General features: G+C 40.4%; 1 protein-coding gene across 2 annotated transcripts in view; it reads left to right on the top strand.

The window, feature by feature from the left end:
• The window catches only part of LOC142738165 (bifunctional heparan sulfate N-deacetylase/N-sulfotransferase 4-like), a 323,501-nt gene that overhangs the window by 113,849 nt on the left and 190,726 nt on the right, over window positions 1-18,926 (top strand). For both annotated transcript variants that reach the window (XR_012880590.1, XM_075849743.1), the window contains exon 3: window positions 2,176-2,263. Coding sequence is in view for 1 of the 2 variants with exons in the window: in XM_075849743.1 (XP_075705858.1) it covers window positions 2,176-2,263 (88 nt within the window). In the remaining variant the exon portion in view is untranslated. The remainder of the gene's footprint in view (window positions 1-2,175; window positions 2,264-18,926) is intronic.

The following is an 18,926-nucleotide window of genomic DNA, read 5'->3' as shown; positions in this document are numbered from 1 at the left end:
GTTTCTTAGAGACATTCTTCTAGTTTACTGCACAACAGGGGTGGACAGCAGCATATCTGAATGATCTTTTCGAGCAGGTCACAAAAGACCCTCTCTCATGAGTTATAAAGTAGTCATCGTCAAATGGTAGAGATAGCATTGAGGGGTTGTTAGAGACAATTAATGGTATTTTTATTGAATAAAGTCCACTGCCAATGCACAATGTTTTGGGCGTCATGGCGTTTCCATGCGAAAATCACATTAGGTAGCCACACACAGGTTAGCCTCTTTGAAAGAGGCTAATCTGCATTTGGATCTGTGGCAATTCAACTGCAATACTGCGGCAGAATTTCAAGGGCAAATCTACAATGGATTTTTCAGACCGAAAAATCCATTGTCTGAAAATATCCTAAGGTGCATTGCAGTGCTTTACCTGCTAATTATTTTTGCTTATAAGCAGGAGCCTGCCATGGTTGTGGCTACACACAGACTATTTGTAGAAAGACAGCTTCAATTTAACCCCTTAACGACCAGCGAATAGTGTTTTTACGTCGGCCGTTCAGGGTAGTTCTTCTGAAGCGATGCGTTTCCACGTCGGCAATTCAGAAGAACTTTCACCGCATTGTGCGGAGTGCTGCTGAAGCCCAGGCTGTTAGTAACAGCCTCGGGCTTCAGGGCAACGATCGGAGACCACTAGCAGTGTTCTCCAATCATATTTAACCCCTCAGATGCGATGCTCAATAGCAGGCGCCTCATCTGAGCGATTTTAGGGGGAGGGGGCGCCCTCTCTCATCCCACTGGCATCCCCGCGAGCATCGCGGGGTGCCGATGGGTTCTATGGCAGCCTGGTGGCCTAACAAAGGCCCCCAGGTATGCCTTTAGTAATTGCCTGTTAGACCATGCCAGAGGCATGACCTAACAGGTGCCAGTCAGTTTTACACTGACCGGCAACAATACACTGTAATACCAAAGTATTGCAGTGTATCATAATAGCGATCAGAAGTCTACACAGTAAAGAGTCCTAGTGGGACTAAAAATAAAGTAAAAAAAAAAGTTAAATAAAGTTTGAAATAAATAAATAAATGTCCCAAGTAAAAGAAAAACAAGAAAAAAAAACACTTTTTCCCCTTACAAAATACTTTATCAAAAAAACTAAAAAGTTACTCCTATTTGATATGGCAACATCCGTAACGAACCCAACTATAAAACAATTACATTATTTAACCCGCACGGTGAACGCCGTAAAAAATATAATAAAAAACAACACCAGAATTGCTGTTTTCTGTTCATCCTGCCTTCAAAAGAATTTGATAAAAAGTGATCAAACCGTTGCATCTACTCCAAAATGGTACCAATACAAACTACAAGTCGTCCCGCAAAAAAAAAGCCCTCATACAGCTGCATCGGTCAAAAAATAAAAAAGTTATGGCTCTTAAAATATGGCGACACAAAAAAAATGTGCTTTTACTTAAACACATCCATATAAATTTGGTATCGCCGCAATCGTAACGACCCACTGAATAAAGTTATTATGTTATTTATACCACACGGTAAACTGCGTAAAATTAAGACGCAAAAAAAAATGCCGAAATTTCTGTTTTTCTTCCAGTACCCCACTAAAAAAAGTTAATAAAAACTTAATCAATAAATAATATGTACCACAAAATGGTGCTATTATAAAATACAACTTGTCCTGCAAAAAAAACCTCCTTATACAGCTATGTCGACGCAAAAATAAAAAAGTTATAGCTCTTTGAATGCGACGATGGAAAAACGTAAAAAATTGCTCGGTCATTAAGGTTTAAAATACCTTTGGTATTCAGGGGTTAATTATCAAACAACTTACACATGTATGTTTAATAGCAACTGTTGAGTTATTTGCATGTAACTTGCAACTTTCTTGACTAGTTTAGCCCATGTCCATGCTGATCTAGTTGCTAATATCATGACAATTGACTGTATATGCATATACCTATGTACTGTTAGAATATGGGGTTATAGCACATGTGCTATAAATTACAAAAATGTGGTCTTTTTTATTTTTAATTATTATATTTTTTTATTTCATATAATTACATTTTGTAATACTTTTCTAACATGGTTTTCAGATTTTTTTCTAAATAAAAAAGTAATACTAGTGGTGTTAATTAGTACATTTCAGTCTTACTATCTTTATTCTTTTATAATTTCTTCTAGGCGTTACTAAACACGCAAAAATTACTTCGCACTCAGGTTGCAAATTTCACCTTCAATCTTGGATTTTCAGGGAAGTTTTTTCACACAGGTAAGTAACTTATAAATATTATAAAGCAGGAGCAAGAGATACATATACATTCATTTTTTTTTTTATTATAATGACATACTTTTATTGACAGATACTACCGCAGGCAAAATTTGCAAGACAAGTTGGGTTTAAGAGTAACAATGGTAATTAACCCCTTAAGGGCACGGCCAATTTTGGCCTTGAGGACCAAACGGTATTTTCATATTTTCCTCTTTGCATCCCGGCACTCGTAACTGTTTTATTTTTTGATCGACGTAGCTGTATGAGACTTTGTTTTTTGCAGGACAAGTTGTATTTATACTATTTTTTTGGTACATTTACATTAGCGTTTAATTTATCTAAATTTTTATTTTGGCAAAAATGTAGAAAAAAAGCAATTCCGCTGCAGTTTTAATTTGACTTTTTTTACACCATACACCGTTCATCATAAGTAATGTTATACGTTTGTTGAACAGTTTGTTACGGTCGTGGCAATACCAAATATGTGTATATTATTTCATGTTTTGGGACTTATATTTAGTAAAGTTTATTAATTGTAAAAAGTGTGCATTTTTGTGTATTTTTTTTACAGATTTTTTAACATTACTTTTTTTTATAATTTAACTTTTTTTTTAATCTCTTAGGGGGATTTTTATTTATATTTTTTAACTTTAATGTACTAGCATATATCTATGTAGCAGAGTACTTTCCATTGAGCCAGTACACCGCTCCGAGGAAAGCTGAGTTAAGCCGATAAGAAACAAAGCAGCACAGCGCTCACCTGAGCGCATTTACCAATTTTGTTTTAGCGCTTGGTGGGGATCTCAGTGCTCAGACCCCCACCCAATCAAAACTTCTGACATGTCACTATGACGTGTCAAAAGTTTTTTAAAAGTTTAGTTACATTTCAGTGGTGAAGGATAATAGGGAAAAGGCCAGTCTATTAAATGCCTTCTTCTCTACGGTATAAACACAGTAAAATCCATTGACAGATGAAATGATTAGGGATAAAGTGAATTGTTCATTAAATATCACCTGCTTAACCCAGAAGGAAGTGCAGGGCAGCATTAAAAACAGTAAAATGCGCAAGTCTCTGGGGTCGGATGGCAAACAAACCCAAGTTCTGTAGGAATTAAATATTGTGATAGACAGGCCCTTATTTCTAATATTTAAAGATTCTCTAGTGACAGGGTCTGTTCCACAGGACTGGCGCGTAACAAATGTGGTACTAATATTCAAAAAGGGGTAAAAAGTAAGCCTGGAAATTATAGCCAGTAAAGGTTTTGTAAGAGAGGCTATTTTTTGGGAGATGATATCCTGGAGTATCTCAATGCAAATAACCTTATAACACAGCGTCAGCATGAGTTTATGAGGCATCGGTTTTATCAAATTAATCTGATCAGCTTCTATGAGGAGGTTCTAGACTGGACCTGGGTAAGGCTGTGTATATTGTGTATATGGACTTTTTCAAGGCGTTAGATACTGTGTGTAGCGTCCATGTCCGCGGGACGTCGGGTTTACTCACCGCACGACGCCCGCAGCCATGGATAAGTGAGCGCTGGCTTGCATCTCCTTCCTAGGAAACGCCAGCGCTCACTTCCGCTCCGGTCCGCTGTGTCCCCTAGGGTGCGCGAGCACGCTCGTGCCCGGTCTTAAAGGGCCAGCGCGTGCACATGTGAACAATCATCATCATCAACTATTTTTCGGGAAAAGAAGGCCGAAGTGTGTGGTTACATTAATCACAGGCCCTGCCCTTCGGATCCTTGCCTGAGCGTTGTTAGTGTATCTCAAGTCTGACTTGCAAATGGTCCCTTAGTATTTTCCCGTTCCAGTTGTTACCCGTGCCCTGTTACCTGTTCCTGTATCCCATGCTGTGTTCCTGTTCCTGTGCCTACTAGTGTTGGAGTCGTGTCCACTGCACCTGCTGTCGTTTGCCATATCCTGTGCTATTCTTCCACGTCCAGTGTGATCCGCCACGCCTGGCGCAATGTGCTGCACCTGCTGTCATCTGTCACGTCCAGTGCCACCTTCCTCGTCCAGTGTGATCCGCCACATCTGGCACAACGTGCTGCACCTGCTGTCATCTGCCACGTATGGCGTAACCTGCTGCACCCACCTCCATCCATGCCAAAGCATCCGTCACTGTCTGGACTATTCAGGTACCCTAGTGCGTGACTTTGTATTGCTGGGGTGCTCTGTGGTTCGGCCAGCTGCCTCCCCACTACTCCGGTGCAGCCTAGTGGGTCCACATACCCACAGACCGTGACAGTACACTCAGGCCATGGACCCCGATGATCAACCTGAGACCTTGACCACACAAGCCATGCTGGCCGAGATTCAAGACATCCAGTCACGCCAAGATCAGCTCCTCCCGTCGGTGAACGTCTTGGCTCATCGGCCGGTTGCTCCAACCACAGTTGTCACCGTACCCATTTCTGCTGTTCCTCCTGCTACACTTCCTATCAGTACCAGTGCCGCTCCCCTGTGCTTCTTGTCGCTACCTCCTAGTTATGACAGAGACATGATGACCTGCAGGGGTTTTCTAAATCAGTGCCAGATCCACTTCATACTACATGCCAGGGCTCTTCTGATGATGTCAGGATCACCTTCATCATCTCTGTGCTTACTGGCAAAGCCCTGACATGGGTTAATACTCTGTGGGAACATCAGGGACTCATGAATTGCAGTGCTTCTTACGGACTTTCCGCTTGATTTTTGAGGAACCTGGGAGAATTTCTTCGGCTGCTGCATCCTTGCTGACCCTACACCAGGGAGACAACTCGGTGGGCGAGTATGCCATCCAGTTCCGTACCCTGGCTGCTGAATTAACTTGGAACAATGAGGCTTTGGTGGCCACATTCTGGCAGGGACTGTCTTCTGGAATTAAAGACTAGCTGGCCATTCGCGATCTGCCATCTACCCTGGACGATATCATCCTACTTGCCACCCGGGTTGACATGAGGATGCGGGAGCGTTCCCAAGAGGTTCTCTGGGAGAGAGAACTTCCTAGGCTGGATTCTACTTTCCAGAAATCCTTACTATCCTCCTCAGTCATCTCACCAGAGGATGCAGATAAACTGAGTCAAATTGTCTACCCGGGAGAGACAACGCAGACGCACTTCTGGACTATGTCTGTATTGCGGCCTCGGAGGCAATATTGTGCGTTTGTGTCCCCAGAGGCCAGAGAGACCCCAGTGCCTATTATTAGCTGGAGAGACAACGCTAGGTGGAACGGTACCAAATAAAGCATTCTTTTCCAAGTTGACTATTCCTGTGACCGTAGTATCCGACGAGAGGACGCATTGGGTTTCTGCCTATCTAGACTCCGGGTCCGCGGCAAACTTCATCCAAAAGGAGCAAGTGGATCATCTCAAGTTGCCCACAGAGCCCCTGGAGACACATTTGGCTGTTGCCTCGTGAATGGACTGCCTCTGCCCGATCAATCATATCTAAAACCAGGCCATTCAAACTCCAAGTTGGAGCCCTTCATTCTGAACTAATTTAATTTCTTGTTTTGCCCAAGACCATCAATCCTGTTCTGCTGTGCCTGCCTTGGCTTCGACTGCATGCCCCAGTCTTGGACTGCAATTCTGGAGAGGATCTCCAATGGGGCTCCAAGTGCCTCGGTCATTGTCTGTTGCAGATCCATCCTGTCCAGCCTCCTCTGCCTCATTGGCGGGACTGCCTACCCATTTTGCTCAGTTTGTAGATGTCTTCAGCAAGAGGGAGACTGAGACGCTGCCTCCACATCGGACTTATGACTGCCCCATTGAACTGGTTCCTAATGCCTCTCTCCCCCGTGGATAGGTATATCTTCTCTCCTTGCCAGAGTCTCTGTCCATGGCGGCCTATATCAAGGAGAATTTGGAGAGGGGTTTCATACGAAAGTCTTCCTTACCGGCCGGGGCTGGGTTCTTCTTCGTTAAAAACAATGACGGATCCTTTTGACCCTGCTTTGGCTACTGTTGTCTCAACCAGATCACGGTCAAGAACAAATACCCGTTGCCACATATATACAAACTGTTTGACCGTATACGAGGAGCCAGAATTTTTTCGAAACTTGACTTGCGTGGGGCTTATAATTTGATCCGAATCCGTCAAGGGGACGAGTGGAAATCGGTACTACGAATACCTGGTGATGCCATTCAGACTGTGTAATGCTTCTGCGGTCTTCCAGGAATTCATCAATGATATCTTTCGAGATCTCCTCTATGTCTATGTTGTAGTTTATCTCGATGATATTTTGATTTTCTCCCTGATCCGACGACACATCGGAGGCATGTCCGTCAAGTTCTACTGCGATTAAGGGAGAATTGTTTATATGCCAAGCTGGAGAAGTGTGTCCTTGAAAATAATTCTCTGCCCTTCCTGGGCTATATAATATCAAGGTCTCAAGATGGATCCTGAGAAAGTAAGAGTTGTCCTGGAATTGCCACGTCCTCAGGGCCTGAGGTCCATACAGCGTTTCCTGGAATACGCCAATTTCTACCGGCAGTTTATCCCAAACTTCTCATCACTGACAGCTCCCATCTCTACCCTTACCAAGAAGGGTGTGAACTTCAAGGTGCGGACTCCAGAGGCAGAATCCGCATTTATTAGCCTCAAGAAAGCCTTCACTTCAGCCTCGATCCTCCATCATCCTGATGTATCTCGGCAGTTTTCATTTGCGGTGGACACTTCTTCTGTTGGTGCAGGTGCACTTCTGTTCCAGAGGAGCTCCAAAGGAAGACTTTTTTCTTCTGCAGAGCGCAATTACTCTATTGGGGACGGGAGCTACTGGCTATCAAATTGGCCCTGGAGGAATGGAGACATCTTCTAGAGGGCGCAGCTCACCCCATCCTGATCTACACTGACCACAAGTACCTCACCTATATTCAGTCCGCTGAAAATTACTAAATCCCCGTCAAGCCAGGTGGTCGCTGTTCTTCACCCGTTTCCAATTTGTGCTCCACTACCGTTCTGCTGACAAGAATGTCAGGGCCGATGCCCTGTCCAGGTCATATGAGACTGATATATGAAAAGAGAAAACAGGGATGAGGAGGACAACGGCGCTCCTCTAATGTGATATTGTATGGACTCGGAGTCAGAAGCAGTAAAAGGTGAGCTGGATCACTCAGCTGACAGCGTTGTGCAAGTGTAGGCACAACACTACTGCTTTGCATGGAAAATTATGATCTTTGTAGATGTCGGCTGCCACCCGCTGCTAACCCATGGGTGAAAACCTCTGTGCCCTGGAAGACGAATACAGGAAGTGAAGGAAAAAGTTGCAGCTTTCGGGACACGGCGCCTGACAGGTAAGTACTCAATACGATGTATATATTTCAATGTTTTTATTGCAAATAACACTACGCGTTCCAGGACCGGACAGGTCCCTTCCTCAGGCTCATACAGCAATACACAAAAGGAAGCATCCTTTTATACACAGAAAGACCGGGAAAAACACGTTTTTTTCCTGGGATGACAGTTACAACTCAGTTTGAAAAAAGAGAGGAGGAGTAAGGATTTCTCAATTAACTAACTCCAAAGGTCAGTATAGAGAATCCAACAATGTATAATGGTAGCCCTCCCTATAATAATAGAGGTGGACTATATACATGTTTAAAAAAGAATCATTTGACATCTCTATCTCAAGGATGTACTCACATTATATAATTGCCATATTGAAAACTACTGTATATTTTACATATGTCTCTTTTATATATATATATATATATATATATATATATATATATATATATATATAATGCATCTATAAAAATGCAATGCTACGCAAATAAAATTAATAAATAGAATGAAGCTTAGCATGTTTTGTTAGAAAAACATTGCATGTGCATAAGCCCATTGTTGTACAACATTAACGGGCAGAATAAAATGTAACATATTTCTTTAGAATTATACATATTTATACATATATATTTATACATATATATATATATATATATATATATATATTTATACATATACAATTTATAATCTAAAAGATGGGAAAAATCAGGATTTCCACACTTAGTCATTAAAAATCAAAGTAAAGTCGCATCTTTACCGCTTATTTAAAAAAAGAGAATGCGTGTGTCTAAAAATAGTAGTAATAATAATAAATATATAATATCTGTGCAGGGTATTAAGACATTATTATATACATTGTGCAGATATGAAGATAACGATATGTTACACTAGTCTCCCATAGACAAATATTTACCATTAACGCTGGTATTTACAACACTCACAGTTTTGAATGTAGTGTGTATTGAAGGTAAATGAAGTAAATAGTAATGTTCAATTATTTATTTATTTCTTCACCCCTGGTTATGCTACCTTAATAAGTCATGGTTGTTTTTAAAAGAAGGATACTATAATGATTTTATACTATTGTATGACGTGAATCGGGTATGATATAATTCAATAGGTGTTCTCAAGGGTCTCATTAAGCCCATCCGGAGAGAGACTGTGAAATTTGTATATCCAAAAGGATTCCCTATTTTTTAAAACTGAGAATCTATTGTTGGCCTCTATGGGGATTTGTTCCAATGGTGTGATCTTCACCTCAAAACATCCCCCATGATGTTGGTGTAAATGTCTGGAGACACTATGTTTTAGAAAATGACTATTTGTATTGGACCTATGCTTGTTGATTCTAGTTCTCAACATTTGTTTAGTCCTTCCTATGTACTGCAGTCCACAAGCGCATTCAAGGAGGTACACCACAAAGCAGGACGAACAATTTAGGAATTGTTTTATTGGGAATATTTCTCCCGTTATATTACATGTAGATGTCAATTGTCTGTGTGAAATATCAGCACAGCATTGACACCTAGCAATGTTGCATCTATATGACCCCTGTTATTTTGGGGAGGAAGCTTATTCTTGTATTTTCTTTAGGAGCTATATCCCTCAACCTACTGGGGGCGATGATATTTTTTATATTTTTTAACACCGGATCATTTGCCAAAATTCCCCAGTGTTTGGTCAGAATGATCCTTGAAGTCTTGTGTCCACTATTAAAATACTAAATAAAATTATATGTTAAAAGTGCGGTCCTGTTCTTTTGCTTATTTAATAAGTGTTTTTGTGGTATTTGTAAGGATTTTTGGTATGCTGACTGGACTAGCTCTCAGGGGTAATTCTTCTCACAAAATCTTTTTTTTGAGGATATTGGCCTGCTGCCTGAAAAACTTCAGGGAACTGCAGTTTTTCTTGATCCGTTTAAAACTGATTGTTTGGAATGTTTGTGAGCCATGGTTTGTAATGTGCGCTAAAGAAATGTATATAGCTGTTGACGTCAACGTTTTTGAAGTCTGTTTTGCTGTTGTTTTTTTCGTTTTCAATCAATAGTGTGAGGTCCAGGTAGTCTATTGTAGTGTCAGATATATTTAATGTGAACTGTAAGCCCCAGTCATTACTATTCTAATAGAATCGAATTTATAATATTTCCTGACTTGTGAGAAATGTAAAAAAATTAAAACAATGTGTAATCACTTAAATACTAATTGTTTAACTGAAAAAAAAAAAAATAATAATTACTAGCGACACATTCCCTTTAATTCTGTGCAATGTTTTTAAAGGCTATTAACTGAATATTTTCTTTTATTGTTCATTTGCTTCCTAAATGCAAATTTAAACAACTTTCTAAAAAGTCTTCATTAATAATGTCCTACCATTTGGCTGCTGTGTAACTCTGTAACTCCCGTGTAACTAAGTCTGTGTAACTCCTGTGGACAGCTGCTCTCCTGCAAATTCTAGCTCAAATCCATCAGTCCACTGCTCCTGATGGCTGACGGAACAGCTCTCCCCACCCACTCTCAGTGTTAGGCCTGATTCAGACGAACGTGGCGTTTTTGCGCACGCAAAACACGCGGCGTATTGCCTGCGCAAAAGCCACTTGACAGCTCCGTGTGGCAGCAGCATATGATGTGCGGCTGCATGCTTTTCGCCCAGCCGCCATCATTATGACACGCCATTTGGATGTTTGTAAACAGAAAAGCACATGGTGCTTTTCTGTTTACATTCATCCTTTTGACAGCTGTTGCGCGAAACAGCCAGTTCGCATGGAATTGCTTCCGTGCGGCATGCGTGGTTTTCACGCACACATTGACTTCAATGGGTGCGTGATGCGCGAAAAACGCAGAGATATTGAACATGTCGCGCTTTTTACTCAGCGGACAAACGCTGCGCAAAAAGCACGGACTGTCTGTACTGCCCCATATACTTCTATTGGTCCATGCGAGCCGCGTGAAAACCACGCGGCCTGCACGGACGCAATTCACGTTCGTGTGAATCCGCCCTTAGAGATAGCAGCAAGGAGGGGGAGGAGGTTGTACACAGCAGGTCAGTGTATCGAGAGGGGGAAAGTGTTCATGGAGGGCAGATCAAACAAGCTGTGGATAAGGAGGAGAGCAAACAGGTTATCAATATGCTTTCTCTATACTCTGACCTGTATAAATAAATAAAAAATTGTGAAAACAAATTATAGAAAAATATTCTTCCTGTCTTACTCATGTATTTTCAATGACACATAAAACCATATAAAAAAAAGAAAAAAGGGACAAAATAGAGAACATGTACCAAGGCACACATTCACTCATTTTTTTTTTTTTCATTCAGATCCAAAAAGCTTCAGAATTTAATACATTTTAAAAGCTATTACTCTTCAAGTGTAATTTGGACTATATGAAACGTATAAGTGTCGGCTACTGTGTCCTTTCAATAAAGATTAGTGCAATATGAAATCATAAGCAGTTATGCCACATTACTTTCAGCCATAGTAACTATATCAATTTCTTGTAATCTTCTTAAAGGACATATAACAAGAACTAGGACATTATTTTGCTGTTCACAGAACTGCATAGGACAACCAAGGATGTAACATTATTTTACTGTATAGACTAAAGCGGGGAGATGACTCAGGAAGACAAATTAACTGTGCCTTTTTATTAATGAATTCTGTAAAGCAGGGATGGAACAATAAATGAACCTGCAGCAGCATGCTGTACGGGCAAATATCAGCTTTGAAAGGCAGTGATAAGAGTCAATTTATCACGTCTGTATTTTAATTTTAAATTGTGTCATTTCAGACCTCTGAATTAAAATTGCTTTACAAATGTAAATATCCTATTAATATATGCATACCGTCACATACGTCCTTATCTTTAACTTTCATTGGAAGGATGTACCTATATCTTAACCGAGATTCTGAGGTTTTTTGTATTTGTTTTTGTAAAGCCGAGCAATTGAATAATGATATAAGGGGTAAAGCAAAGAATTTTGCAGAAAAAAAACATAACATAAGGATGATATTGTTGTGATACAAATCATAGAACAGAGATAATGGTCTATTATAGTGGTTTTATCATGGTTTTTTAATGCAAAACACAATTACATTTTGCCATTATTTTTCTAAATAAAACTTAATTATAGCCTGTGAAATATCATGTTTGAAAGATACTGAGAAATTATATAACCAAGATTTATTACTTCATAAAGTAATAGCCGTGATAATGAACTCACTTCTTTGTGGACGCAGATACTAAATGGAAGCCATTTATTTTGTTTAGAAAGGATTTTCCCAATTGTGTTATATTTTAAGGCATTTTACTTCTGCTGTTTGGAAAACAGTAAAAGGACATAAAATATAAACCAATAATTCTCCACAGAGCAGCAGACAAAATAATACAATTTTACACTATAATAAACTAGACGTGAGTGAAGTGTTTTAAAATAACATTAATAAACATGCTTTATCAGAATCTCACCTTATACCTCCTACTTATAGTATGCAGAATGGAGGCTACCACATAGGAGATACTAATATTCTGCTGTAGTTGAAAACATTTAATATGAGATTAAAGCCTGATTTCAAAGAAAAACTTACAATTGTCTTCCAATCTTTACAGAATGTATCCATCAGCTTCTCCAATTTGTTAGAGGTGCGGTGGTGCAGAGAACACCCTACGTCACATTTTCTGAGAATGCCCACATTCTGGGAGGGTATCCAATGCACTGCAAGATCCTTCATATACAGCTGTCCAGAACTCTGGCCATGTTTCTCCAGCACCTCTCTGACCTTTTCATGAGGTCATATTGAAACTTACACATCTTTTATATACAGTGAAGGAAATAAGTATTTGATCCCTTGCTGATTTTGTAAGTTTGCCCACTGTCAAAGACATGAACAGTCTAGAGTTTTTAACCTAGGTTCATTTTACCAGTGAGAGATAGATTATATTAAAAAAAAAAGAAGAAAATCACATTGTCAAAATTATATATATTTATTTGCATTGTGCACAGAGAAATAAGTATTTGATCCCTTTGGCAAACAAGACTTAATACTTGGTGGCAAAACCCTTGTTGGCAAGCACAGCAGTCAGACTTTTTTGTAGTTGATGATGAGGTTTGCACACATGTTAGATGGAATTTTGGCCCACTCCTCTTTGCAGATCATCTGTAAATCATTAAGATTTCGAGGCTGTCGCTTGGAAACTCGGATCTTCGGCTCCCTCCATAAGTTTTCGATGGGATTAAGGTCTGGAGACTGGCTAGGCCACTCCATGACCTTAATGTGCTTCTTTTTGAGCCACTCCTTTGTTGCCTTGGCTGTATGTTTCGGGTCATTGTCGTGCTGGAAGACCCAGCCACGAGCCATTTTTAATGTCCTGGTGGAGGGAAGGAGGTTGTCACTCAGGATTTGACGGTACATGGCTCCATCCATTCTCCCATTGATGCGCTGAAGTAGTCCTGTGCCCTTAGCAGAGAAACACCCCCAAAACATAATGTTTCCACCTCCATGCTTGACAGTGGGGATGGTGTTCTTTGGGTCATAGGCAGCATTTCTCTTCCTCCAAACACGGCGAGTTGAGTTAATGCCAAATAGCTCAATTTTAGTCTCATCTGACCACAGCACCTTCTCCCAATCACTCTCAGAATCATCCAGATGTTAATTTGCAAACTTCAGACGGGCCTGTACATGTGCCTTCTTGAGCAGGGGGACCTTGCAGGCACTGCAAGATTTGAATCCATTACGGTGTAATGTGTTACCAATGGTTTTCTTGGTGACTGTGGTCCCAGCTGCCTTGAGATCATTAACAAGTTCCCCCCGTGTCGTTTTCGGCTGAGCTCTCACCTTCCTCAGGATCAAGGATACCCCTCGAGGTGAGATTTTGCGTGGAGCCCCAGATCAATGTCATTTTGTATGTCTTCCATTTTCTTACTATTGCACCAACAGTTGTCTCCTTCTCACCCAGCGTCTTACTTATGGTTTTGTAGCCCATTCCAGCCTTGTGCAGGTCTATGATCTTGTCCATGACATCCTTAGAAAGCTATTTGTTCTTGCCCATGTTGTAGAGGTTAGAGTCAGACTGATTAATTGAGTCTGTGGACAGGAGTCTTTTATACTGGTGACCATTTAAGACAGCTGTCTTTAATGCAGGCACCAAGTTGATTTGGAGCGTGTAACTGGTCTGGAGGAGGCTGAACTCTTAATGGTTGGTAGGGGATCAAATACTTATTTCTCTGTGCACAATGCAAATAAATATATATAATTTTGACAATGTGATTTTCTGTGTTTTTTTTTAAATATAATCTATCTCTCACTGGTAAAATTAACCTAGCCTAAAAATTCTAGACTGTTCATGTCTTTGACAGTGCAAACTTACAAAATCTTACAAAATCAGCAAGGGATCAAATACTTATTTCCTTCACTGTATACCACAAAATATAGGACACATATCCGTTCTATTGCCTTTTACGGGCCGTGCTCCCATACTTTGTATGGGAGCACGGGCCGAATATGTGGATGGCTGTCCGCGGCCGGCCGTGCCCGCAATTACAGCCTGTGATTACGGGTACGGCTGCGTGCATGAGGCCTCAAATATAATTTTAAAACCTACAGCCACACAGGAAAATAAGGGGTTTTCCAAGGTCGGAAAAACATGTCTGCTTTCTTACAAAAACAATCCTCAGCCACAGGCATAGCTAAAGTAACTGTTCAGTACCATGAAAGGTGTGAACAGCACTATAGCTCTGCTTCATGGCTATCGCTTGCGAAACTGCAAATTCTGGTTAACCCCTTGAGTACCCAGCTCATTTTGTCCTTGAGGACCAGACCCATTTTTTCAAATCTGACATGTGTCACTTTATGTGGTAATAACTCTGGAATGCTTTTACCTATCCAAGCGATTCTGAGATTGTTTTCTCGTGACATATTGTACTTTAGGTTAGTGCAAAAATTTGGTCCATAAATTCATTGCTTATTTGTGAAAAACACCAAAATTTAGAGAAAATATGAAGAAATTATGATTTTTCCAATTTTTTATGTATCTGCTTGTAAAACAGATAGTAATACCACACAAAATAGTTACTAATTAACATTTCCCATATGTCTACTTTATGTTTGCATCGTTTTTTGAACATCCTTTTATTTTTCTAGGACGTTACAAGGCTTAGAACTTTAGCAGCAATTTCTCATATTTTTAAGAAAATTTCAAAAAGCTATTTTTTAAGGGACAAGTTCAGTTCTCAAGTGGTTTTGAGTACCCTATATATTAGAAACCCCCATAAAACACCCTATTTTGAAAACTGCACCCCTCAAAGTATCCAAAACAGCCTTCAGAAAGTGTTTCAACCCTTTTGGCATTTTACAGGAATTGAAGGAAAGTAGAGCTGAAATTTTCAAATTTCATTTTTTTTTACCATATGAAATACATTTTTTTCTATACCACAGAAGGTTTTACCTGAGAAACGCAACTTAATATTTATTGCCCAGGTTCTGCAGTTTTAGGAAATATCCCACATGTGGCCCTAGTGTGCTAATGGACTGAAACACAGGCCTCAGAAGCAAAGGAGCACCTCTTGGATTTTAGGGCCTCCTTTTTTCAGAATATATTTTAGGCACCATGTCAGGTTTGAAGAGGTCTTGTGTTGCCAAAACAGTGGAAACCCCCAAAAGTGACCCCCATTTTTTCAACTACACCCCTCAGGGAATTTATCTAGGGGTATAGTTAGCATTTTGACCCCACAGGTATTTTGCTATATTTTCTGGAGTTAGTCTGTGAAAATGAAAATCTACTTTTTTTCTGGAAAAACGTAAAAATTTCTAATTTTTGCAAAAAATAAAGGAGAGAAAGCACCCCAACATTTGTAAAGCAATTTCTCCCGATTACGGAAATACCCCATATGTGGTAATAAACTGCCGTTTGGACCCACAGCAGGGCTCAGAAGGGAAGGACCCCATTTGGATTTTGGAGCTCTGATTTTACTGGAATGGTTTTCGGTGCCGTGTCACGTTTGCAACACCCTGGAGGGACTAAACAGTGGAATCCCCCCAAAAGTGACCCCATTTTGGAAACTATACCCCTCAAGGAATTTTTCTAGTGGTATAGTTAGCATTTTGACCCCACAGGTTTTTTGCTGAATTTATTGGAATTAGTCTGTGAAGATGAAAAGAGACATTTTTTTGGGAAAAAAAACGGAATTTTCAAATTTTTATAAGGAATAAAGGAGTAAAAGCACCTCAACATTTGTAAATCAATTTCTCCTGATTACGATAATACCCCATATGTGATAATAAACTGCTGTTTGGACCTACGGCAGGGCTCAGAAGGGACTGAGCACCATTTGGATTTTGCAGCTCAGATTTTGCTGAATTGGTTTCTGGGGGCCATGTCGCATTTGCAGAGTCCCTGAAGTACCAGTACAGTAGAAATTCCCCAGATGTGATCCCAATTTGGAGACTATACCCCTGAAATAATTAAATTAGAGGTGTAGTGAGCATTTTGAGCCCTCAGGTGTTTTATAGATTTTATTAGAATTGGTCCGTGAAAATGGAAAAATTTTTTTTTCCAATAACCTGTAGATTTAGCTCAGAATTTTTCATTTCCACAAGAAGTACAGGAGAAAAGACACCCCAAAATGTTTTACACAATTTCTCCTGAGTACGGAAATACCGCATATGTGGTTGTAAACGGCTATTTGGACATACAGCAAGGGTCTAAACGGAAAAAGCACAATTTAGTTTTTGGAGTGGAGATTTTACAAAATTTGTTTTTGACGCCATGTTGCATTGCGCTGAGGTACCAGTACAATGAAAACTCCCGAGAAGTGACCCCATTTAGGAAACTACACCCCTCAAGGAATTCATCTAGAAGTGTAGTGAGCATTTTGACCCCCAAAGGTTTTGCAGAAATTAGTGCACAGTGGATGTTGCAGATTGAAAACTGACATTTTCCACAGATATGCTATTTCAGTGCCCAATGTGTTGGGCCCAGCTTGTACCACTGGAGACATACGCCCCATAAATTGTTAAGCGGTTCTCCAGAGTACGGTAATACCCCGTATGTGGTCATAAACTGCTGTTTGGGCACACTGTCAGGCCCAGAAGGAGCGCCATTTGGCTTTTGGAGCGCAGATTTTGCTTGTTAGTAGTTTTGTTTAGTGTTTTACTGGTGTTTCAGTTTATAATGTGGGGGCATATGTAAGCTGGGCGGAGTGTATCAGGGTATATGTAATATGTGCGGAGTACATCAGGGTATATGTAAGCTGGGCGGAGTGTATCAGGGTATATGTAAGCTGTGCGGAGTACATCAGAGTATATGTAAGCTGGGCGGAGTACATCATGGTATAGGTAAACTGTGAGGAGTACATTAGGGTATATGTAAGCTGGGCGGAGTACATCAGGGTATATGTAAGTTGGGCGGAGTTCATCAGGGTATATGTTAGCTGGGCGGAGTGTATCAGGGTATATGTAAACTGTGCGGAGTACATCAGGGTATATGTAAGCTATGTGGAGCACATCAGGGTATATGTAAGCTGGGTGGAGTGCAACAGGTCATAATAGGATGATGTAATAATGGGGAAAATGAATAATAAAATGATCCATGGATAGTGACGTACGCTTTGAACCAATCCTTTATGCACAGGCCGGATTATTGGGTGCAGGAGTCGCACTTCTAAAAGGTGTCTGTGGTATTGTACAAAACATCCGCACTCCAGTATTGCCTAATCTTTGACTTCTTCACTAGCCCCATATGTAGCACAGACCCCAAAATGTCATAGTTTCCGCTGCATTTACAGGGTCTACCAGTGGGGGCTGCAAATTATGACGTGTGGTTTTAGGTGAAGAACTGCACATATAAATTAGTCTGGGCCGTCGTTTTGCATTATTGCGTTCCAAGAGTCATAACTTTTTATTTTTCCGTTGATGAGCTATGTGAGTGCTTGATTTTCATGGGACGAGCTGTCGTTTTTATTAGTATCATTTTGGGGTACATGCGATAATTTGATCAGTTTTTATTCCATTTTTTCTGAGATGAGGAGACCAAAAAACAGAAATTCTTTCACTATTTTTTTTATTATTTTTTACCGGCGTTCTCTGTGCAGTATAAACAACATGTTTACTTTATTCTGCGGTTTGATATGATTATGGCAATACCAAATTTATATAATTTTTATATGTTTTACTACTTTTACAAAATAAAAACACTTTTTTCTAAATAAAATGTTTTAGTGTCCCCATGTCCTGAGAGCCATAACTTTTTTATTTTTTTTGTCGACGGAGCTTTGTGAGGGCTTGTTTTTTGCGTGACACACTGTAGTTTTTATTGGTACCATGTTTGGCTACGCGCGACTTTTTGATCACTTTTTATTCAATTTTTTTGGAAACAACGTGACCAAAAAAGGAAATTCTGCCATTGTTTTTTATGGTATTTTTTTTTACGGTGTTCACCGTGCGGGATAAATAATATGATATTTTTTTAGGTCAGGCCAATACGAATGCAGCGATACCTATTATGTCTAGTTTTTGTCTTTTTTTTTCATTTTTTTTCTAATTATAAAGAGCTTGATCAGGGAAACAAGGCGATTATTGTTTTTATTACGTAAAACTTTTATTTATTTATTTATTTATCGAAAACTTATTTTTAACTTTTTTTAACTTTTTATTTTACACATACTAGGGGACTGGAAGATCTGATCTTCTGATCCCCTGTACAATACACTGCACTACTTCTGTATGTACTTGTGTAGTGCAGTGTATTGTAAGGGCATGACCACACATGGCGGAATTCCTCCGCAACTGTCCGCATCGATGCCGCACAGAATCTGCGTTGCAGATTCTGCAGCGGATCTGCACAAAATGTGCAGTACATTGATGCGGACTAGCTGCTGCAGACTGCGGGAAAAGTGCTTCCCTTCTCCCTATCAGTGCAGGATAGAGAGAAGGGACAGCACTTTCCCTAGTGAAAGTAAACGATTTTCATACTTACCGGCCGTTGTCTTGGTGACGCGTCCCTCTTTCGGCATCCAGCCCGACCTCCCTGGATGACGCGCCAGTCCATGTGACCGCTGCAGCCTGTGCTTGGCCTGTGATTGGCTGCAGCCGTCACTTACACTGAAACGTCATCCTGGGAGGCCGGACTGGAGACAGACGCAGGGAGTTCTCGGTAAGTATGAACTTATATGTTTTTTTACAGATACATGTATATTGGGATCGGTAGTCACTGTCCCGGGTGCAGAAACAGTTACTGCCGATCGCTTAACTCTTTCAGCACCCTGGACAGTGACTATTTACAGACGTCTCCTAGCAACGCTCCCGTCATTACGGGAGCCCCATTGACTTCCTCAGTCTGGCTGTAGACCTAGAAATACCTAGGTCCAGCCAGAATGAAGAAATGTCAAGTTAAAAAAGCAAGACGCA

This window comes from Rhinoderma darwinii, chromosome 1 (assembly GCF_050947455.1).
Source record: "Rhinoderma darwinii isolate aRhiDar2 chromosome 1, aRhiDar2.hap1, whole genome shotgun sequence".
NCBI lineage: Eukaryota > Metazoa > Chordata > Amphibia > Anura > Rhinodermatidae > Rhinoderma > Rhinoderma darwinii.
This window is presented reverse-complemented; position numbering and strand designations above follow the sequence as displayed.